This window comes from Archocentrus centrarchus, chromosome 14 (assembly GCF_007364275.1).
Source record: "Archocentrus centrarchus isolate MPI-CPG fArcCen1 chromosome 14, fArcCen1, whole genome shotgun sequence".
In the NCBI taxonomy this organism is placed as follows: domain Eukaryota; kingdom Metazoa; phylum Chordata; class Actinopteri; order Cichliformes; family Cichlidae; genus Archocentrus; species Archocentrus centrarchus.
In genome coordinates, this window is record NC_044359.1 from 18,894,637 (window position 1) to 18,919,035 (window position 24,399).

The following is a 24,399-nucleotide window of genomic DNA, read 5'->3' on the forward strand; positions in this document are numbered from 1 at the left end:
TGCAGTTTTTTTTAATATGCTTATCATATATTCTATGTGCTTTATTCTAGCCTACCTATGATGTGCATATATAAATGTGTATATATTTAGCTATGTTTTCAGTTGAAAATATAGTTTAACCACTCTTAAATTGTTTTCTACCTTATTATGCTTTCCCTTTATGTTTAAATTGTATTTTTTGTATTTTAATTCACTTTAATTTGCTGTTATTATATGTATAGCACTGATAAATTTACAAGCAGAATCCGTAATTCATAAAAGACAAATAATGGGATAAGACTGTTGACCTAGCAATTGAAAAGGCTCATGGTCTGTTGTTTAAACCACTGCCACTGGCATGGTTTTCCAAGTCATTGTTAATACTGTAATTTAATGTGATGTTTTCATAATGAAATAACTGGTGAAACACTTCAAATGTGGTCCATCCTTAACTCTTTCTTCCTTGGATGCCTACTAGGGGTAACCCTTGTGTCTCTTCTGAAATGAGCGGTTTCTATCATATTTCAGGCCTGCTTCCAGAAAAAAAAGTGACTGAATGGACAGTGAGGTCGATCTCTGCCTATACAGCTTACTAGGGATACCTTTGAAAAAACCTGTGGTTGTTATACCATATATATATATATATATATATATATATATATATATATATATATATATTAGGAAAAGAGTGGAGAAAAAAACGAGATTCAGGCACCATATTTAATAGTGCCTGTATTGTTTCAGAAAAATTAGAAGTAATATGAAATTTAAGTTACATTCTTTGCCTTTGTTTTACCTGTTGTCTTGGTGGAAGGGAATAATTGATGTGCTCTGTAATTTCAAAAGAATGTGGAGCATGCAGGGGTGTAACATGGAAGGGTGGGGGCACTAGGCCACTGGCATTTTACAGACTGAATAGACATTTACAGACATTATAGAGTACTTTGAATACAAAAAGTAGTTGACATCAAAAATGAAAGTTGAGTTCTAAAATGGTCATATGATTCCATGATATGATTTATGTTTATTTTGTAGCTCAGAATGTTGATGTTTTCTGGTTGGTTGGGAAATAAAGAAATGTAAAGCATGTTTTCAGCAATTTCATATATATATATATATATATATATATATATATATATATTAGGGCTGGGACTTTAACACGTTAATTTCGATTAATTAATTACGGGGAAATTAACGCGTTAAAAATTTTAACGCATTTTAATCGCACTTTGCACCGTGGAACGTTTCTCAGTGCACGAGTTCCAGGCATACAGATTATATCGACGCACAATGTCCAAATTAGGGGCCGCATCCTGCGAACGACCCGGCCCACGTCTTTCGCAGCCCACGAACACCACAAAGGCCGGAAGTGAGCGGCTAGCCTTCATATCAGCGTCACCTGCCGTCACCTCTGCGTAGCTCATGTCGCCTAGCAACCGTGAGTGCGAAGCACAGCTGTGTAAAAGCAGCTGATTAAACGGAGAACGAACTTTTTCTCCTTTTTGTGGTTTAATTTTAAGTCTTTAATTCAAAATAAGCTGTTAAAACAAGCATAACACATTTCAACATCAAGGAATACAGCTGAGAGAATGATTAATTTCCAACTATAACAAGTGAGACATTAATGTTGAATAAAACTGTCCAGTTATGATGCTTAACTTTAATTTCAGGTGTTTGCTTATCACAGGAGCACTTCCACCCTTCGTTGGTCTGTGTAGTAGACTGGTGGGAAAATAAACAAAATTTTGAAGTTTAAGCTTATGTATATTGATTTATTCATCAACCAAACTTAAATTAATATTTTTCATGTTAAATATTTAAATGTGATTAAAATGCTATTAATTTCGATTAATTAATTACAAAGCTTGTAATTAATTCGATTAATTTTTTAATCGAGTCCCACCCCTAATATATATATATATTAGGGGTGGGACTCGATTAAAAAAATTAATCTTTATATATATATATATATATATATATATATATATATATGAGATTGCTGAAAAAAAAGACAAAAATTGGTGGGAGCAGTTAAAACATCTTAGGAATAGATATTCTTGTTGTGCTCTGTTTAATTGATGTCAGCCTCACAATAAACAAATTCCTATTTCTGACCCAAAAAGGAGAGACCCTGGAACACGATTGAGGATGCACACTCCGTGGTAGCAGGTGGCGATAATGAGCAAAATAGCACCATAGACGGGCTCTGGGTTGCGGTTCGGTTGTTGTCAATTTTGTTAGCTGAAGCGGGTGTGTGGGATGCGATGTGGACCTCACATTAAGCGCTATATTTTTTGTGTCCCAGATTATTTTACTACTATGAAAGTATAAAAACTTGAACGGTTTCATTTGTTCAGCTGCTTCGCGACATGTCCGCAGCGACACTGAGGTAAAAACCGCGCTTGTCTAATGTTACTAGCAAAGATAAAGGCCAGTTAGCTTAGCTGCTTGCTAGCAGAGTTAGCGAACAGTTATTCTAACTAAAAATGACCCTATAGATAACGGGGCAGTTCAAGTTTAATCGAGCACTTACATAAAACGTAATAGAAGCAGGAAAGCAGGTGATGTTATGCTAATCGAAAAATATATATTTTTTGTGTGTCAGAGATACTAGAAGCTTTTTTTTTTTTTTTTTTTTTTTTTTTTTTTTTTTTTTTTTAAAAAAAAAAAGCTAAGGGTATCCGGCATAAAAATCTGCCAAATCCGAACAAGCATAAGTGTAGCTACCCGCTGTGAATAAGGAAGCAGCCGAAAGTAGCCTTCATATCAGTATTAACCTAGTTAGCTCGCTTTGTAGCTTTTAGGATGTACTTTTGACTCCTGTGAAAGATGTTTACATTGATCACGGTAGGCAAATAATTGGGAGAAAACAATATAGGTCTATGCAAAAATAGACCAGTACATAGTTTATGGCTGGCAGGTGAGTGTAACGTTTTAATGATAATCTTTAACTAAATGTTAAAAAAAAAAAAAAGGCTCAACCGTCCCACCTGGGTGCACGGGACTGAGATAAATAAGCTCCGTCTAAGACCTGCTCATCAATCTCTGAGCAAGCGACAATGAGGACACGGTTTGTAAAACACCACAGAGGAACTTGTGGACTTTGCTGCTTTCTGTAGACAGTGTCCCTGTAAAGTTCAAGCTGTGTTTAATGCACAACTAACTGTGAGCTGCTGAAGACTTGATGTGTTAATCTGCAAATTTAATTATATGAAAAGTTACATTGTTTGGCTGCTTTTAAAGGAGCCTTTAAAAATCAACGGTGCTGGAAAATGATACTTGATGAGACATGACCGTTCAAAATTTTAAGCTAAATTGCGATGAAGTTCTCAGTGCTGTGCTGTAAGAGTTGAGTTGTAGTTTTTTGAAAGGGGGTATTAACAAGCGATTTTCAGAAATTATTTTTAAATAACTATATATAAACAGGATTGATTTATTAGTTTAACCAAATAAACACAACCCTGCTTTTTTCTCTTTTCTGTAGCAACTCTACCAGCAAGCTGAATGTATTGGTCAACAGGCTTCATGAGTACTTGGCTAATTCCGCTGCTGAGGACAGCAGTGGCACAGCAAACTTGGAGGATGCTGATGGTACATCTTTTAATGACTCTAATCATGAATAATGGAAACTTTATAAACATGCTTACATGCATTCCCAAATTTTCTACTGATCTTCTGTTCACAGGTCTGACAAACAGGTGCTGTCCCACCTTAACAGAAGTAAGTGAGCACACTTAGTAAACACATCTCACTGCTTTTGTAGTGTTCCATCATGTTATGGACACTGGTGGCACTAAGGGTGCCATTAATGGTTTTAGCTGCCCCTCTCTAAAGGGTAATAAAACAGACTAAATCTGCAATCTACAAGCTAATCAGGAGAGACAGATACCAAATATTAGTCATAAGTTGATAGTTGAAGCATATAAAATGTGCATTAGAAAAATAAATAATAATGTCCTTAGTTAAACTTTATGAACTGTGAGTAATTTACAAACTACAATGTACCAGTATTTATTTGTCACATTTGAATAAATTACTTTGAAAACAAAAACTCTTGAAGCACTGAAACCTACATGAAGTTCCAGTGTTTTTACCATACAGAGAGTAAAGTTACTGCACACTAAGATTTACTCAGGAAGAGACAAAGACAGCAAATCCAGTAATGAAACTGAAAAGTTTTTAAATGCGCAGGCATTTTTGACGAGGACAGCATCCACTTCCTGAGTTAAAAAATACATCAAATGAAATCCCTGTTTAAATGAAGCTAAGTAACAAGAAGTGTAAGATGACTATATGACTGTAAGATTACTATAAAAATGACAATTTGAATTCAAAAATTAAAGTACTGTGTGTTTCAAAGGAATCTTTGACTTATAGAAACATGTAGTAGGAAGTCTTGGCCTGCTTTCTTGATATCCACTGGCTACACTGGAAGTTCTGAAACACTGGTCACTGCTCCCAGAAGCTAAGTGATAAGACAATAGCTAATGCGTTTCCAGATTGATGGTAATCTAAAGAGAGTAGGTATTTTGGCCACTTGCAGTTTCAAATTTGAGACATGTATAGTTAGTACAACTAATGTATTCTGCACCTCTTGTGGGTCATATAAATTAAACTTGTTCTTGTACAGCTCACACAGATTGTCTGTATCAAGGAATAGTAGAGACAGTTCAGCCCCTTGCTTAAAGATGCTGCCATGCTTATTTAAAGATCTTCCTCCACATTTCTGTTGCCGTTTCCTCATGTATAGTAGCAGTCTAACAGTTTTGCCTATTTCACATGGTTTCTCTCAAATACTCAATTATTTCTGTTATCTGAGCAGTTGTCTTGTGCTCTGGAATCTGTAGGTATCTATAAAACATGCTTACTCAGTATTCTGTGAAAATGATCTCATGTTTCCTTATGCTGTATTTAAATGACCTATAGTCTCTGAAGCTATTTTTATTGCATTCTCCTTTGTGGTATTTTTCAACACAAAGCAAACAGCGATGACCATAAGTTAAATACTAACTAAACTATCTCATTTTGCAGGCTGGTGCTGATAGCAAGTACTCAAGACGGTGAGTTTATTGTTTATTTAAAAGTATTTCAACCACAACATGATGGTGTGCATCATCTCCCTTTTCACTGTCCAAGTAGGTTTGTAAACTTTTGTGGGATTTCTTTTCTCTTTCACTGATGTTGCAGAAAACCTTCAGTTGTCATAAAGCACTCTGGACTGGATGAATCTGGGGACTCAAATGCAAGTGAGGACTTGGATATACCAGTTAATGCAAATGGTCACCTTGATCTCACTAGATTGCCTAAAGGTAGGTCTTACACCTCTTCTTTGACGCTAAATATAATTAGTTATTACCCTTCATAACATTTTCTCCACAAAATTGAGGTTAAACAGGGTAGTGGGTGCTTTATGGATGAGTGGACATTTTTATGGGGTGCTTCAGACAAAGTGTGTTGTTCATAGACTTTAGATTTGTATATGTTTTTCTTTAAGTTTGTCCCTGGCTTTGTGTTTCTAATTTTATATTTAATTACGATGTAACTGTATTATTATGTTTTGTTTGTACAGGCACTGCATTGGTCAGGCCTGAACCAGTTGACAGCGGCAGAGATGATTTCAGAGGTCCAGAGTTTCGCAGCCGGAAATCAAGCGTACTGCGGAAAGAATTTTCAAGAAGACGTGGAGGTCAGTCAGTACTGCCATTTAACTGCTCACAACCTAATGCTCATCTCTGGCAGAAATTTCATTCGTATAAATAATTAAATATGCAAGGTGTCAAAAAAAAAAACAGCGCTGGACAGGGTTCTTTTCCAGCTGCTTAGGCTGAAAGGCACCGATATTTAAAGTAATAAATATGAGGAAAATCACTTCACTTAGTTTCTGAATGTTCATTATTTTGCAAGAGAGCCTTCTGACACTCCACTTTGGAGAGTGCAGTGCCTCACTATTCTGCACTGCCTATGACAAGTTTATATATTCTAGTAAGGTGTCTCGCTTTTGTAATTACTACCGGGAATATGTGGTGGATGTAAGTAAAGGTGCAACAAGGCAAGCAGTCCAGTAGCCTATTTTTTTATAACCATGTAATTGCTAATAATGGAGTTATTATTTCCCAGGAGTTGAACACATTGGAATCGTGAGTTGCACTGCATGTGGCCGACAAGTTAACCACTTCCGGAGAGATTCCTTGTATCGGCATCCAGTTCTGAAAGTCCTAATTTGTAAGGTGAGTCCACTTATTGATATGCCAGAAAAAAAATTTATTAGAAATAAATAGAACAATACATCAGTAAGTCTAAAGCCCGGGAAAGAATATGTAATTCAGTGCTGTTAAATACAAAATTTATATCATTTGGACCTCTTATTAATTGTTGATCATGAACAAAGTGATCATCAGCAGCAGCAGCATCAAGCCTCTTTAGGTCTTAAGAAAGAACCCCAGTCCTGCCTTGTGGATCATAATTTGGCCTTTTAATTTGTCTTTGTTCTGTTTGCTTTGTGTGGATGGGTGGGTGGCTTCTTATGATGAATACCAATATAACAGAACTAAAAATATTCTTATGCAGCATATTGAGCTAGAGTGACTTCTTTGTTCTTTGCAAAATTTTTATGAAGTGTAAGGAGTTGTGCTTGACTCATTTTGATGCCTCATTGAGCACAATAGCAAAACTGAAAAATTATTTAAGATATATTACAGAATGTGATCTCAAGGATACAAATATCAATTAACATAGTTATATTTTTCACCTTTTTTGTGTTTATAATGTTTGTCAGAGCTGTTCCTAATTAAATATTTTGTTTTGACAGTCTTGCTACAACTATTACTCAAGCGATGACATCAGCAAGGATTGTGATGGGATGGATGAGCAGTGCAGGCAAGATTCATAGAAATAAATCAGTTAATTAAAATATTAACATTTCCATTAACTCACTTTTACCAGCTATATTTACCCCCCCCCCAATTCCTCATGCAGGTGGTGTGCTGAAGGAGGCAACTTGATCTGCTGCGATTTCTGTAGCAATGCTTTTTGCAAAAAGTGCATTCTAAGAAATTTGGGAAGGAAAGAACTGTCGGGCATCTTGGAGAGCAAATGGTACTGCTATGTGTGTAGCCCAGAACCCCTTTTTGATCTGGTCATGGCTTGTGACAGTGTTCTTGAGAACATGGAACGTTTGTGGCAACAGCAGCGCAAGAGGAATCGAGTTGATCCGGGGAAATCTGAGCTTTTCCACATGCTGCCACACTCACCACAAAACATTTCTCTGGATAAATGGGATCACACCGGTATGGATGGTAATGTGGTGTTCAACTACAGCATGCTGCAGGTTTCCAAGGATATTACCAAAAAGGCCAAACATTTAGTGGACTCAACAAACACTTTAAACCAAACTTTTGTCAATTTCATTCACGCTGTGACACAAAACAAAGAAAGCCCTGGTGTTCGCACTCGGTACCTGAACTCTTTTTTGGAAGTAGTTAAAGGCTTGAGAAAATCTCTAGCAGCACTGGAAGATAGCCTTAAGGAAGAATTCAGTGATTTGGATGTGTTGAGCAGTTGGGAAAAACTCCTTAGTGATGATTTTGATGGCCTTGTAACAGAAACAGACTTAGAGCTAGATATCTCCCATGAAAGATGCTTGAGTGGCTTGCAGAAATTGGCAGCTGAACATTTAGAAGATAATGATTCTGACTCTAAGGGCTTTGCAGATGGGACTCTACAAGACTGCCCTAGGAAGGGCATGGATTCAGGTTCTCATGAAGCCAGAAAGAGAGCACAAAAGATTGGCCTGAAGTCTTCTGAAAGTGGGGTTGACATGACTAAAAAACTAGTAGTACAACTTACACCTGTAGCTATGGAGCAGGAGCCATCCTCTGTGCCCCCGAAAACTGAGGAAGGCCTCCACAAGAAAGATAAGAAGTCAAAGGAAAAACATATATCAGAAGATGAAGAAACTAGCAAGTTGAGCAATGACAATTCCAGTGCATCTCTGTACCTAGAAGAAGAACAGGGCAATAGACGATCTCCTCGTGTGAAGACTACCCCTTTGCGCCGACCAAGTGATGTGAAAACCAAAACATCTCTGTCAGCAGGAGACAGTGACTCTGACTCTGACACTGGGGAGACCCCCAACACAGTGCCTGCTAAAAACACCGAAGAACAAAGTCTGAGCAGGACAAGAGATGACTCTGATTCGGATGAAGTCCCTGCTGCTCTCCTTGAGCGTGCAGCAATGACACAAAGCTCAGATGAATCCCAGAGTGATGAGGATGGTGGTAAAACCTCACCAAATAAAGTGGCGAAGAAATGTCTCTTTTGGCTTAATAAGAATACCCCAATCTCACCAGAGAAGATCAGGCGAAAACGAAAGATATTGGACCGCACCCCGGAGACCGACTCAAGTAACAGAAAAATCAGTGCTCGACGGGAAAGCGGCACAGATTCCTCAAGCGATGATCAAGATTCACAAAAGAAAATACAACACCTAAATACGCTGAGGTCAATAGGGAAGCCCCACCTTGTCAAAAGAGAAGAGGATGGAGTGTCTAGAAAGCGAAGTAGGCTTCAAGCTGAAGAGACTAAGACTACATCTCATCAGGAAGCAATGGAGTCATTGTCCTCATCAAGTGAAGACGAACCTGACGTTGAGTCTGGGAGTGATGGAAGTGATCAGAAGATGAAGCCAATCACAGAAGATGTGGCCTTACTAGGAGCAGCTGCATTCCACCAATCGTCAGGTGAGTCTTCCACGTATTTAGATCTACAGTATACAGCGCTGTGCAAAAGTCTTGTACCACCCTCCATTTCTTTATTTTTTGCTTCCAAGGAGCCAGACTTGCTTGTAATTTTTATAGTGGTCTTGAGCAGTATTTCTCCAGGCTTTCTAAAGGTCTTTCAAAGTTTTTCTTTGGACATTGGCTCCTTTTCCACTTATTTCCAGTCCGTGTACCTGACCATTTTCAGAAGAATTTTTTTAAGTCACTTAACATTGACCTATGACTCATTCAAGCATAAAAAAAGCTACCTAACCCAAGGGATGAACCACTGATGTGTCTACACATAAAAGACAACTTAGCAAAGAACCATTTTGAAATATTTTTAGGCACTTTGTTGCTAGCAGCCTGTGGCAAAACACATCATTTGTTCCCATTTGTTTTAGCTAAATCTGTGAAAAATGCCGATGATAACACAAAATTATATTTTTACACCAATAAGGTGATTCCCAAAGAGTGATTAGCCATACACTTGGCATATCTTGGCAGCGTGTCCTTAAAAAATTTGAGGAAACCTGAGAAACAGAGGACAAAAGAAGAAGTGGCAGGCCTAAGAAGCTTTCTACAGCAGATGAACAGTATTTGAAATTCATGTCCTTAGGAAATAAAATAAAGAAAACAGTGAAGACCTTTAACAGGACCTGAGAGATGCATCTGGCCCATTGATCCATCACTGAAGCCTCATCAGAAATGGTTTCAGTGAAAGGGTGGCTGTCAAGAAGGAAGGAAAATGCAGAGAAAAGGCCATCTTTATAACACGGTGGAGGCTCTGTCATGGTTTGGGGCTGAATTTCATCCAGTAGTGTTGGGGATCTTGTCAAAATTGATGGAATTATGAATGCAGAAAAGTACCATAAATTTTAATTTACTATACCCCCTGAAAAGCATCACATTGGCAACAGCTTAATTTTTCAGCATAACAGTGATCCCAAACACACTGCCAATGAAGTAAATTCATACCTGACCTGGATAGAAAATGCACAATGGAATTAGGGGTGTGCGATATTGACAAAAAATAATATCTCGATATTTTCTGTAATTTTTTCGATAATGATAAACGATATTTTGCATTATTTAAAAATGTGTTCTTAAAAGAAGTTCAGGCTAGTAAAATGTAAGACATAAATCAGTGTTTTTGACACATTAACTTATTTTATTTTATTTACAATCTTTTTTTCAACACGTGCCTCAGCCTATACTAAAGCATAAAGTAGTGAATGCGTGGAGCCAAGGCGTTTTGGTTGTTGTTGTAGTTGTAGTGTACTTGTGTACAATGATAATAAAGTTGAATCTAATCTACTCGATAATGTCAGCTCGCACATCATTAACACGGCAATTACGATATTATCGTAGATGATATATATTGCACACCCCTAAATGGAACATTATCAGTATGGATTGGCCTCCTCAGAGCTCAGACCTCAGTATTATTAAAGCAGTGTGAGATCATCTTGACAACTTAAAAAAAAGGCAGCCAACATCTATAGAAGAGCTTTGAATGTCCTTCAAGAGCCTGGAGAACTATTCCTGAAGACTACTTAAAGAAATGACGAGAGTTGCCTAAGAGTGTTCAGACTGTGTTAAAGAATAAAGGTGGTCATAATAAATATTGACTTTCAAGCTCATTAGAATTGTACAAACTTTGTTTTTTACTTTTTTATACTGTATTCCCCTGTAGTTTCAATCGTTGGATCTATTTCCCAGCAAAACATAAAGAAGTGGCTCAAGATTTTTCAGCAGTACTGTATGCCATTAGTGGTTTGCCATAAATCACTAATGATTAGATGCTATTTTTTCCCATTCATTATTAGCCTGAATTAGATCATTTTTAAACAGCCAAGAAAGAAGTGCTCTGACAGAAATAAATATATATTTCCTCTTTCAATGTTGTTAAATTCGTCATACATTAAACACATTCCTTGGCAATGTATGTGATTTCTCTGTCAAAATGAAAGGTTACTTAATTTTAAAGTTCATATTTGTAAATGTTTGTTCTTGTAGGAGATGAGGAGCAGTCTGGGCCCTCATGGGCAGCAGAAGATGACGATGATCCAGAAAATAGGTACGGTTCAAAAAGCCCGGATGTAGACTTTGTAAAACAAGTTAGGTGTGGAAGAAAGGCTGCAACCTCAAATCCTGACGTCTGTGCAAAATCTAGCAACACCCATGTCATTAGGACTCAGTTACGGCCAATTCAAACACGACCAAAACGCAGCTGCAGTAGAGCCCCGGCAATCAAATACACATTTTAGAGGTGAAATGGGACACAGGCTTTATCGAAAAGCAACATAATCTGCTTGTCTGTTTTTTGTTTAGTACATTTATAAATTCTAGAATATTTTATTATTTCTTATACAATAAGTGGATTCTCTCCCTTGGGACACTTGGCTGATATTAAACGAGACCCACTTAAAGAGGTCAAAGTATAAGTTTGAATGATGAAGCTTGTTTTGCCTTACAGTTAAGCCTGAGTAACATGAGTACAGGTGTGGTTTCAGTGAGCGTATCCATTTAAAAAAGTGTTGAGCTTCATATTTATTCTGTGTCTCTACAAAATACACAAATGTGACATTGAGCTGCACTGTTAAGTAAACGGAGTACTGTTATTTCACAGGTGAAGTATAAAGTTTGAAACCTGACAGCAACATTATCTGCACATATTTTCACTTTAAAAACAAAATAATTTGTCTTCTGTTTTTATAAGTTAACAGTGGAGATCAGTGTTTTGTTTTTAACAAACAGGGGGCGGGACTTGCAAAGTTGCGAAACGTGTTTAAAAAATTTTATGCTTCACCTTTTTTTGAATTTCTCAATGGTGAGCCTTAATGGTCACAGTTGTGGTGTGACAGTTGAATTTTGGTTATGGGGTGGTAAAAGGTTGGTTTTTGAATAAACTGATCTCATTCAATGTACCTGGCTCTGTACATGCGTTTAGGTTTCTGTTATTCAGCTTTTGAATAATTTTAGCCTCAAAGATTTTTTTTTCTTTTTTTTTTCTTCGTGAACTCCCTTTTTGTAATTTATCTACAGCACCGGACCTGAAGATCATAACTTAGGGCTGCATTTTCACATACAAATGGCCCAAAGCCTCCCACAGTCCTCAGCTCAAAACAATATCAACAACTGAGGATACCCCCCCCCCCCCCCCCCTCCTCCTTTGCTGTTGGGTATTATGCAAATTGTGGTAAGCAACAAAATTGACCACAAGCTGCTGCAGATGTGATTTGTGTTTTTGTTTTTTGCATTGACGTGTTTCAAGGCTCCGGTAAAATAAAATTAATTTTGATATAATACCTCTATAACTTGGTTTGTAGTCAGTCTTCTTTAATATTTAGTAGACATGCAAACAGCAATTTGAGTTGCAGCAAGTTTCTTATTTAATCTCTCAAAACAACAAGTTGAAGTCCTGCGGGGCCACTGACACCCACAGTCGTGCCCAATGCACTTTGGAGCAGGCTTCTTGAGTGCTCGTTCCATTGAGTTAAGTTGGAGCATGTTGACGTGCATGTATTATTTGCTTCACAGGTTGTCAGGAGTCTTAAATAAAAGCTATAAATCTGGTCAAAGTGCTCTTGAGCTGTGAAAACCTGCTATTCCATATATATACACTAGGTCTAGTAGGGATTAGAGGACTGAGTTTAAAGAAATTAAATACTTTCAGTATTTTGGTTTTTCTGACTGAGCTTCTCTTACATTTCACACTAATTTTCCACTGCTTTACCTCTGTTAACATTTTTTTTCTGAGCTTTCTTACACCACCCCTATGCAATGGAAGTGAATGAAATTTGATTACTTTGTTCAAGACTGAGGCCAGAATAATAGCACAGCATTTCTGCGAGAATATTGACTTTGCCATAAAAGAAGCAGTTGCAAAACACTGAAGATCTGCCATCATGTGCAATCAGATGTTTTGGGTTTTTTCTGTTTCCCTAATTTAACACTTCACATCTAAATTTATTCATTTGGCCGACTCTTGTCCAAAGCAATGTACGTGCTGTACAGTGTTTATTAGAGCCACACCTGTGCTTTTTTCTAATGTTTTGCCCCACTTTCTATACACAGACTATACATTACTGCTGACCATTAAATGTAGTAATTGAAACTTGCAGCCACTTAAACCCTGCTTAACAGGTGACCCAGCTGGTGTTTTTCTGAAGTAAAGCAGATGAAAACAATTCTTCCATTTCAGTGCTTACAATTGGTGTCCCCTTCCACCGTATCTGAAATGAGAGTGGGCTGTGAAACCGTTAGAATGCAAAAAGCGACTCAGTTTACTCTATGCCTTTAATCATGTGACCTGTTTGTTTCTCATGTTGTTTTTCAGGGCGGATTTTCTGACAGCACAGCAGTGAATGCAGTGCTGTTAGGCAACAGTCACTTAAATCTGGGATATTGTAGCCTCCTATCAACATGAATAGCAACGCGTGAAGTCTGTGTGTAGCTGTAGTGGTAGTGCAACTTTATCTTGAGGAAAATGGTCAGCAGAAGTGTAAAGTTTACACTGTTTGTAGTTATTGGGCTAAAACATAGCATGTGGCTGTATTTTCATTTCAGTGTTTCTGCTCTTTCTGTTGCGCCTTTTTTCTAAGATGAAACATATCAAATGAGATTCACGGCTTTCATCTGTTCCTGCTGCTGTCGTCTGACATTTCTGTACTGTAATACATCTTTCACAAGTTCTCATTGGGCATTGTATTTAGTGTCAGTGAAAACAGCAGTTAGCCGATGTCCACTGACCTGGATTATAGCCTACTTGAAATCAGGATCAAGCCTGTGTGAGAAGTGGCTGAATTAGGATACACTAGACTAACCTGAGCCAGACACTTCTCATGTAAAGTGTTGGGTCCATGTAGATTAGAAGGGTTATTTATTGTACATATTCTTGTTCAAAACACCACATGGTATTAAAACAGTAATTTTTTACATTTTTTTTTTCTTCAACCAGTAATTTTTTTAACATGAATTTTACCGCAGTTTGAATATAGTTTACTCATTTTTAAGATGTAATATCCCGCTGAGGTTAAAGAATTAAAAAAAAAAAAAAAGTTAATGTTTCCTTCCAAGTAAATATTTATGTACAGTAATTTGGTGTTTGTGTCCCACGTGTATTTTGTCCCCTCTTTTTAAGAAAACTGTTAGAATGATCATGTTGCCTTTTGGTCGGCTCGAAAGATTGTTGGTCTTCAAATCTGAGCTGTCACAATTTAAGAAATGAATGGAATACATGAACTTAAGGTCATTTTTACTTTTTACATGGGAAAAAAAAAATGTCTCTTAGACTCAAGCAAGCAAAAAAGAGAAAAAAAGAAAGTGTTCCCCATTTCCCAAGGGAGAACAAACTATCGAGAGGAGGATGTCTTTGGTTGTTATCTGTGAAGAATACTTGTTTGACGTAATAAATTCTTACTCTTAAAAATGTCTCTGTGTCCTTTCTGTTTTGCTTTTTATACTAATATTTTGAATATGTCTTTCAGTGTTGTGGCAGTTCTCTTTATTTGGTCTGTGAAGCAACAACAAGAGCTTCAAACTGGCTCGTCAGTTTAAGACATAATGTGGATCCACTAGAAGCGACTCATTAAATATAGTTTTTTTTTTTGTTTTTTTTTAATTTTTATATATCACCAGCGTAAGGACTATTGGCACCTGACCACTCAAATGATCATTTGTGTGTAATATAGTCTAAATGTTACCATGTTTTATTGAAATGTTGCTCTAAAATGTAGCAGTATCCAGCTGAAGACAATGAAACTGATCATGAAATCAACTTCAGGTGCCTTTTTTTTTTCTACTTTTGAAAGAATCGCTAAGAAATTGCTTTTGGCCCAAATTAAATCCAACTACTCTTCGGGTGACGATATCCCTTCAGATGAAGAAACACAGGAGGATGAATCTGATTCAGTGAGCGACGAGATCAAACGAGGCAATGAGGACAATGGAACAGATGAAGATGGTAAGTTTTTCTTTGTAGTATAACAAGCTTAGATTTAATCTTCTTAAGTTCTTTATAAATACAAGCATTATTTTCCAGTTTTTATGTAATTAACATTTGAGTTTTATGTGTACATAGAAATTACATTTGCAAAGATATCCAGTGGGCTTTAATGCTACTATGGGTGGTTTAAAGGCCTAAATAATGATAGAGTATATCTGATGCAGGAGAAGACTTGACCTCAGAATCATCTGACAGCACATCCGATGGCCCAATCTACAGGCACCACCTTCTCCACCACAAACTTACCTTAGATGAGGAAACATCACAAGACAAATCTGTGCCAAAGAGTGAAGTAGGAAAATGGGAGCGGAAAAGAGGAGTCAATAAAGAACATCAGAGCTGTAAGCATAACTGGCATTAAGAAAGTGATCAGTTTGAGAAGGGGATACGAGCCTTGTCTGACTTTAATTTCTGTGAAGCTGTTAGTGAAAATGAGGCCGACAGTAGTGCGTTGGATGAAGATGCTGGGATGAGTGAGGAGCTGAGTGAGTCGGATGACGAGGCTGATGATGGGTTTGAAAGGTACGTTTATTTCAGCGTCAACTGATAACATTCAGTTCAGTTTCATTTAAACTATGCCGATGCACATTTACATTGTAAAGACCTTACAGTAATATAGAGAGAAAACCAAAGATTCTATTTGAGCAATCACATCAGTACATTTACTGGATACCCTGATCGGCACAGACTGCCAATTTTGTTTAAAACAGGGCTGAAATGAGTCTACTTTAGTTTCTGATGCTGTCCTTTTTTTAGCTCCAGAGCAAACACTAAGGGGATGGATGAGCTTCATAGTTGCGAAAAGAAGAAACAAGTGCCTTGCATTTTGTTATCTGACTCCAGCAGTGAAAAGGTATCAAATTATCCTATAGCTGTTTATGAATTTATATGTTTATTCTTCTTATCTTGCCCTGCGGATGTCTGATGCCATAAACCTCGCCTCTCTCAATAATCTTGTGCCAGATTGACATATTGACTGATTGTTGTTTGAGCAGAGTGATCAAGAGGATGCATCTGAGCAGACCAGCGACATTAAAGGCACCCCAAAACAACGCAAAAAGATTCGCAAAATCATTGAAGATGCAAACCTTTGTGCCGAGACCCAGGAAGCCTTGAGAGAGGAGGAGGAGAGATGCAAACGTTTGGCAAATAGGGATCAACAGATGGAAGACAGGAGAGAGGTACTGCAAACAGGCCACTAAACCTTACCATGGCAATGACAATCAGTGTTTATAGCAGGAATTGCTGATAAGAGCACTCGTACCTGTAGATAAATTACAGTAAGCAAAGTACATCCAAAATTTTGTTAATGACAGTGAACTTTTCCGGCAATATTTGTTTGTTTCCCAGATAATTGTTATAGAGGATGAGCTGTCTCAAGTGGCATGTCCCATCACAACCAAGCTGGTCCTGGATCAGGATGAGGAGACCAAGAAGTCTCTTGTTCAGGTGCACAGGAACCTGGTGACAAGACTGAAGCCTCATCAGGTGGACGGTTAGTTTGTGTCTAGTTTTCATGCCCAATCTGAAGGATGTTGCTTTACTGTTCACACTACAGGCCTGTTGATCGTTATTACATAATATTTTTTTTCAGACATTATGTTTGACAGCTTAGGAAACGTTTCAATCCATAAATCTCCAAAAGCTTGTGTGTAATATGAGCTTGTTGTATACAAGTTTTCAAAACTTAATAAAACAATGTCATTCCCCAACAGGTGTCCAGTTTATTTGGGATAGTTGTTGTGAGTCTGTGAAGAAGGCCAACTCTTCTCCTGGATCAGGCTGTATACTGGCGCACTGCATGGGCCTAGGAAAGACTCTGCAGGTGAAGACACACACATATCCACCCTAGATTTTGCCAGTTGTACAAAATCACAAACTATTCCCTGAAGTAAAGATTATTTTAGCAGTTTTAATGTATGTAGAATGTGGTTTCAGCTTCCCTGAAAATGATTTCATGTGAATGCAAATGTTGCTCTGAAACCTGTATATCTTGTTCAGCATTAATGGTGATTTCACAGATGTGTAAGGTACCCATGCTTTGTGAACTGTTGCACTGCTATACCATCACAGATGCTGACTTATGAACTGTGTGTGGCTGACAAGCTCCTCTTAGCCTAGTGGATGCAATGTCCTTGATTTCCAGAAAAGAAATTCAAATTGTGATCAAACTGTAGTCATACTGTATTACAGGAAAGTTTTTCACTCAATCTCAAGTCCATTTTAAATGAACTTAGTCCAGAGAAGGACAACAGCACATCTGTATTTCTCATAAGTGGTCTTATTTTACAGGTGGTAGCATTCCTCCACACGGTGTTGCTGTCAGCAGAACTGAAATTCAGAACAGCTCTGGTCGTGTGTCCACTTAATACCATCCTCAACTGGGTCAGTGAGTTCAAGAAATGGCAAGACAACATGGGAGAAGATAAAGTCAAGGTATGCAAAGGAATTTAAATGTGTTAAATTATAAAAGGCCAGAAAACTTTGTTTTTCTCAATATGGTGTCAGCAACGTCTCCTTATGTGATCCCAGGTGACAGAACTGGCTACAATAAAAAATCCCCCAGAACGACTCAGAGCTCTGCAGAGGTGGCAGAGAGAGGGAGGTGTTATGATAATGGGGTATGAATTGTACCGCATCCTGTCACTAGGATATAAAATCAACAATGAAGAGTGGAAAAAAGAGTTGAAGCGCACGCTGGTGAATCCAGGTCCAGTGGCTTTATTATGGCATCTTACTATTAAATGACTTCGTTTTTGGTGTCATGCCTTTGCACAAAAACTGATGTTTTTTTTTTCTTTTCAGGTCCCGACTTTGTGGTTTGTGATGAGGGGCACATCCTGCGTAATGATGCATCTAATATCTCCAAAGCTATGAATATCATCAGGACACAAAGAAGAGTGGTGCTGACTGGAACGCCACTGCAGAACAACCTTGTGGAGTGTGAGTCTGCTGCACTGCGTCATCATAACTGTTATCATTAAGTCCTAAAGTGATAATGGAGAAACATGAGAACTTTCTCCTGTTTCTTTATAATTTCATGTTTCTTTGTTGCTTTATTATTACTATTATTATTATTACATTAAATGAGTGCATCACAGTAGAGTTACTATCTGAAGTGTCCTCATGTTAAACTGGATATGCAGTAATGAGAAATTGTGTGTAAAAATCTTTAAATTTTGTTTCCTTTATTCCTGTTTATAAGGCAGTTTTGTGGTGTAGTGTTGGTGCCTTTTAATCTTTTTTTCTAACCTGGAAATGACAAATTTTGACAGCTCTTAATCTGCTATGCTGCAAAGTGTGTACATTTTTATGCTGCAAAGTGAGTGTTGCTATTTATTCTTAAGGTTTGTGGTTAGAGTTTACTTTCTACTTAGAGAGTAGTTCTAAATATCATTGGTGAACAAAAGCTGCTGTAACAAATTATTCACTTTTTTTCGGTCTGAGTAAGTTTGAGTGTGAGCCTGATCTAATAGATATTTAAATGAGAAAAGAAATCATTTGTATCAAAATGACATATTTCGTTCCCAGACCACTGCATGGTCAGTTTCATCAAGAAGAACCTTCTGGGCTCACTGGGTGAATTCAGAAACCGCTTCATAAACCCCATACAGAACGGCCAGTGTGCTGACTCCACCCCAAAAGATGTCAGAATCATGAAGAAGCGAGCACATGTACTGCATGCAATGTTGGATGGATGTGTGCAGGTAAAAATAATACACACATCTGAATGCTCTTCCTTGTGTTTTTATTCCAGCTGTCACAACACTGTTTGTCTTTTTCCTAGAGAAGAGATTACTCAGAGCTTAGACAATTTCTGCCTCCAAAATATGAGTATGTGCTGGCAGTGCGGGTTTCCCCACTTCAGTGTAAGCTATACCGCTACTACCTTGACCATTTCACGGGTAAGAATCTGTATGGTAGAGTTAAATAAAGTTTGGAAATGGATGTGTGGCATATTTTGATTTAGAGATTTTTACTCCAGGTGTGGGCTCCTTAACTAACAGCACAAAGATGAGGCCTGGAGCAAACCTGTTTAAAGACTTTCAGGTCCTCAGCCGAATTTGGACTCATCCGTGGTGCCTTCAGCTCAGCTACATGAGCAATGAGAAAACGGTAGAAAGATCTCAGTAACTGCATGTTGATTAGTTATTTGTCAGAAATAACTTTTTTTTTTTTTTTAATCCCAGGGATATTTTGCAAAGAAGAGTAAAAGCAAAGCAGCAGCTCTGGTGAACGATGCAGAAACCCCTGTGGCTAACACTGAGGGGTAAGACCTTTTCATGTGTTAATCATTAAACCTCTGCAGTTCTAGTAGCTTATAGGAAAACTCAAGACTTTGCCTTTGAGAGGTATACTTAACCAGTGGAAAAAATGCTAACTGTAGACCAATTGGCAGTCCAGGGAAACAGGATGGATCTAAGCTGACTGTAATTCTAGATTGAAAATTAGATGTAGACCTGTGGCAGGAAGTGTATCAATTCTGGTACAAGAAACTGTAAAATCTAAAAAAAAATTAAAAAGCCATGTGAGTATTTTCTGAAGCCGTTCCGTAAATGCTCTCATTTACTTAAACTGTAATTCTCAATTCTTTGGAATTGTTAATGTAATGCATATAATAATTGTATTTATTTGTTTGTTTTTTTGGGGGGGCTGGTGTAGAGGACTAAAAGAGAACAAAGGACAAGAGGGGAATAACAGTCACAACAGTACAGAGCTTATCAACAATTCCAAAGCTGCCCCAGCAGTGGAAGGTATAAAAGCTCCATGTGCCACTAATACTCCAACCCTGTAGCTTGTGAAATATGCTACTACAGTTTGTCCTGTCTTAAATCCTGAGCAGGAGAGAAAGAACTCATCGGCTTGACGTCTCAGAGTCCTGATGAGGGCTGGTACAGGAATCTTCTGCCTGGAAGTGACGCCAAAGTTCTGGAGCACTCTGGGAAGATGGTGCTTTTGTTTGAGATCCTCAGAATGGCTGAAGACCTGGAGGATAAAGTGTATGTTTGGTTTCTGATATGAAGCAAATTTAAACAAGTGGTCTATCATCATCTAACTTGATCCACAAATGTTTTCTAGGATTGTGTTCAGTCAATCCTTGATCTCCTTAGACCTGATTGAGGAGTTCCTCGCAGATTCTCACCGTGCCAGAGACCCATCAGCATTGAAAGGTAGTATTCTGTTAATGGGAAAGGAAAAGAAAATTAATGATTTCCTCAGTCGTGGTTTTTAATATTTTTGTGTTATTTTTGTTTTAACAGCAGGCTGCTGGATTAAAAATGTTGATTATTACCGCCTCGATGGTTCCACCAGTGCGATACTCAGGAAGAAATGGGCAGATCAGTTTAACAATGCTGCCAATGTTCGGTACAGAGTGTTTCTCTGTCACATCTTTTATATTGACTACACTGTTATAACAGAAAGTTCTCTTCTGATTGTATTTATGATTTTTTTTTTTTTTTTTAGTGGCCGATTGTTTCTCATCTCAACGAGAGCGGGCTCACTTGGCATCAACCTTGTGGCTGCTAACAGGGTTGTCATCTTTGATGCTTCATGGAATCCCTCGTATGACATCCAGAGCATATACAGAGTGTACCGCTTTGGTCAGCTGAAACAGGTGTTTGTGTACCGTTTCTTGGCCCAGGTAAGCTTGCTATTTTTTTTTTTTAAATACATACAAAATTTGAGCTTCACCAAGTACATTAAGTCAGTTGTTCCCTGCAAAGGTTTTGTGGCTTCTCTAGCTTCATCTCTTTCGCCAATGAAAGAGATGAAGTGATTAAGGCTAGTCACTTGAAAGGGCCCTTTTCAAATGAAATTACATAATACGTACACTGAAAGATAATACAAGATACTTTGAAATTCAAATTGACTAATTATTGCATAAGTTACATGAGAGTCAGCTGCAACTCTTTTGTAATTGTTGCGATCGTTGTCATCTCCAGGGCACCATGGAGGAAAAAATCTACGATCGTCAGGTGACCAAGCAGTCTCTGTCTTACCGAGTAGTGGATCAGCAGCAGATTGAGAGGCACTTCACTTTTCATGAACTGACTGAACTTTACACATTTGATCCAGACCTGCTCAGTGATCCAAACTCTAAGAAGAGCAAGAGACCAGTTTCTGTGGTGCCAAAGGTAACGGCAATCTCAATTTTCAGGTTTCTACTGTAATGCCACAAATGTACACCATACAGCTGTTTCACTAAGATTTTGCAGTAGTAAATAACTTCTTGTGTGTGTGTGTGTGTGTGTGTGTGTGTTTCTCAGGATACAATTCTGGCACAGCTGTTACAAACCTGCAAAGACCACATAGTGTCTTATCATGAGCACGAATCCCTGCTGGACCATAAACAAGAGGAGGAGCTCAGTGAGGCAGAACGCAAAGCTGCTTGGGCTGAGTATGAAGCGGAGGTAAAGGGCTGTTCATTGTAATGCGCTGGTTATCATGACTTAGACATTATACATTTTATATCATATGGATATGAATGAAAATGTCTGTTTTTACTCAGTCACACCCAGCCAGTGTTCCAGCGAGCTCTCACCAGGATAATTTGGATTTGAAGACCAATGAAGAGCTATTGGTATAAATACATATAATTTTATAACTTCACCCCTTGGTAATATTTGTTTTTTATATAACATATTAAGTACAAATGTCTTTGCAGGAAATGCTTAACAAAAGCAGAACAACGGTTTCATTTACCTTCCTGGCACTGCAGAAAATGAGGTCTCATGCTGTTGAGGACTACATGTTGCTAGTGGTGAGTGATCCTTAGGTCTATAGTAATGTGCAATTTTAAAGTGAAAAGGAAAGATCTTTAAATGTTCATTTACATTAAAAAAAAAGCTTAAAGAGAGGAACAGCATTTGCACAATGTTTTGTATGCCTTTATTTGTAAAAATCTCATACATTCATGACCATATTAGACCTTTAAATGTTAAGTTTTTTATGTCAGTTTTGTTGATTTTGTGTCAATAATGTCAGTAAATTTCTCAAGCTCAACACAAACCTTTCTTTGTGTCCTCCCATTCATCATTCCTCCAGTCACAGCATTTCTGATTGTGGTTTCTAGTATCAATTATGTCCTCTAGTCAATAACCTTAGCTTGGCCGTTCATATTCTCTTGTGCCTTTGAATTGCTGAAGGATTTGCATTATCAGGATCAGTCTATCCTGGATCACCCAGCTAATCTTTTAAACAGCATCCACATAATGGGCCTCAGCTTTAAGGCTCAAATTAGTATTTGAATGTTAGTTTTCACAAGGCAATGGCAAACAACAGAATTCAGATGACTCACAATGCAAATTTATGTAAGTTAACTTAAAAATATTCTTTGTATACTATATGTAAAAATGAATTTATGTTACAGCGGCAGCAGTACCCCCACTTACCTGAGGTGGAGGTAAAGAGCAAAGCTGTGATCTGGAGACAATATGACCTGAAGAGGCAGGCGCATATAAAAGCCATTTATCGAGATTCTCTTGAACAGCAACAATCTGTGAGTAATTTGTACACCTGTGAGTGCAATTCTCTGTACATACTGTGTGTACTAATATATACTGTTTATTTCATACCCCTTCATAGCTCACCCTCAGAATTCATGGAATACTGAACGGTCGAAGAAACACTGTGATGCAGACGACTGCGACTGTGCAGCAGCCTGGACAGACCTGAGCAATAGTGTTGTTATAGGAGGAGAAAGTGGTGGTTTTATTCCTCTTCACATTATCAGGGCCTTATTTTGTCTCTGCTGTCCCAGAGAACTAAATGTTTTACAAGAGTAGTGTGCACGGAGCTTCCAAAGCGTTTACACAATACAGCAGCACTGTGTCAGTTTGGTTTAGCACTTTAACTTTCATAGGAAATGTCATCTTTTGCTGATGTATTTTATTGTGAGGTTGCAGGAACTGGGTGGTTGTTTGGCTGCCTCATACCAAAAGCAAACAATTTAACACTGAATTGTACGTCTTAATCCTTGACCTGCTGATTGTATAACTTTTATGACTTAAGGTGGACCCAGTATCTTTATCTTCTGTCATATATATACTGATGATTATTCATATTAATTAATGTCTAATAATGTAATAAAATTCTTTTTTTTCCTACTATTGACTATGCATGATAGTATTCCTATCAGTGTCTTCTCATGCATACAACCCTGACTGCTGTTTAAACCTTCTGTTTGTTTGCAAGGGAACCAATCAGAAGAAAGTAGGCTTAAAGGGTGAAGGCAGCCAAAGGGTTTGTTTCAGAGGATGATCTGAGGCGTGGAACCAAGGCCCAGAATTGGGCAAATAAGGATTATTTTGAAGTTATACTAGTAAAGTTTAAGGATAAAAATATGGAGCTGGATTTGTTGGCAGGAGTAGATAGTGGCTCCATACTGTAGTGGTTTACACATTTAGCTAACAAATAAAAGTCCCCTGTTCAGTCCCAGGAGGAGACGCAAATCCCTTTGGGGTTGTGTCAGGAAGGTATCCTCTGTTTAAACAAAAAAAACCTGTTAGTCTAATATAGCTGTTATTTTTGTCCATGACTGAGCAGTCAGCAAGGCACTGTTTTTAATGCTCAACAACTAAAATTGCATGGATTTTTGTGTAAATCCAGCATTTATGTAAATAGGTAAAGCTTGCTACACATTGTGGGTGTTGGTCAATGAGTGTCAAGTTTCTGCATGGCATAAAGCAACATAAGGTGTTCGCAGTTCCCTCCTGAGTATCCAGCTGGGAACACAGCAGCTGTTCAGACACTGTCTGGTTTGCCTGAGACGGGACTTGTTAATTAGTGAAACCAGACCAGCTGCAATGCTGGAGAATCTTCGAGGTATCCCTCAAGCTTCTTGTCAAGACTAATCCAAAAGAAAGCAGTATGTAAAACTATACAAGAAAAGTCATTACACAAAGTATATCTTTCTTATAAATTATATTTTAGGTGGTATAAAATGCATTAAAAAGGATAATGTTATAGTAACAGTCTGTGCACACAAGTTTCATAAAATATTTGGCAATTTCTTTGTTATAAAAAAAAGGTGTCAGGTTTCATACATTTTGCATGCACCATCAACATATTACAACTTTTTTTTTTTAAATGGTAAGTACTGTTACCTTACATAAATCGCCAGTATTAACACCTGATGTGCAAGTTTGAGATACCATCAAAATTATGTTAACTTTAAAGGGCAGAAAAGGCTGAATTGTGACACTGTGTGGAACAACTAATGAAAGGTTGTATAGTGGTAACAAAATACTTTTCCTGTTTAGTTCAGTCAAGTGGGAATAAAAGGTACAATAAAAAATGGTGATAAACTACCAACTGCCATGCATCAGTTATTTCATCCAGTTAGTGCCTCAGCGCACAGAAGCTGGAGGACATCCCAGCATGCACTAGCTGGAAGGAACAGCAGTCCACTACATTTTTTAACAGTGTATAGTTAATGTGTGGATGTACTATCACATTGTAGTATACTAAAATCATACCCATGGACATTTCTGCAATGTATCACCATGGATCAGGAGATATTTTGAAACATCAATTAATTACTGGAGAAAACAAAGTGATCAGCATTTTAAACTGATGATGAAAGTAAAGCTTAAGCAGGAACCAGACATGAATGTAGATGACAAATGATCTACCTGCAGTCCATGTGCTGAA

General features: G+C 37.8%; 1 protein-coding gene across 2 annotated transcripts; it reads left to right on the plus strand.

Annotated features, from left to right (window-relative positions):
- The first annotated feature begins 2,158 nt into the window (after positions 1 to 2,158).
- Positions 2,159 to 23,067, plus strand: LOC115792570 (transcriptional regulator ATRX-like). Of its 2 annotated transcripts, XM_030747155.1 has the most exons (35): positions 2,159 to 2,368; positions 3,464 to 3,570; positions 3,665 to 3,699; positions 5,011 to 5,039; positions 5,167 to 5,288; positions 5,549 to 5,665; positions 6,097 to 6,206; positions 6,788 to 6,855; positions 6,955 to 8,717; positions 10,755 to 10,815; positions 14,552 to 14,703; positions 14,910 to 15,086; positions 15,165 to 15,267; positions 15,502 to 15,598; positions 15,741 to 15,926; positions 16,096 to 16,240; positions 16,461 to 16,570; positions 17,038 to 17,181; positions 17,278 to 17,455; positions 17,551 to 17,688; positions 18,277 to 18,452; positions 18,533 to 18,650; positions 18,731 to 18,861; positions 18,936 to 19,015; positions 19,408 to 19,499; positions 19,589 to 19,745; positions 19,825 to 19,916; positions 20,007 to 20,112; positions 20,212 to 20,389; positions 20,691 to 20,882; positions 21,015 to 21,158; positions 21,257 to 21,328; positions 21,413 to 21,508; positions 22,118 to 22,246; positions 22,333 to 23,067. In XM_030747155.1, exons 1-35 carry the CDS (start codon positions 2,349 to 2,351, stop codon positions 22,420 to 22,422), a joined length of 5,715 nt encoding a protein of 1,904 aa, XP_030603015.1. In that variant the 5' UTR covers positions 2,159 to 2,348; the 3' UTR covers positions 22,423 to 23,067. The 2 variants fall into 2 exon arrangements, with proteins under 2 accessions (XP_030603015.1, XP_030603016.1); XM_030747156.1 differs by lacking the exons at positions 18,533 to 18,650; positions 18,731 to 18,861.
- The last annotated feature ends 1,332 nt before the right edge of the window (positions 23,068 to 24,399 follow it).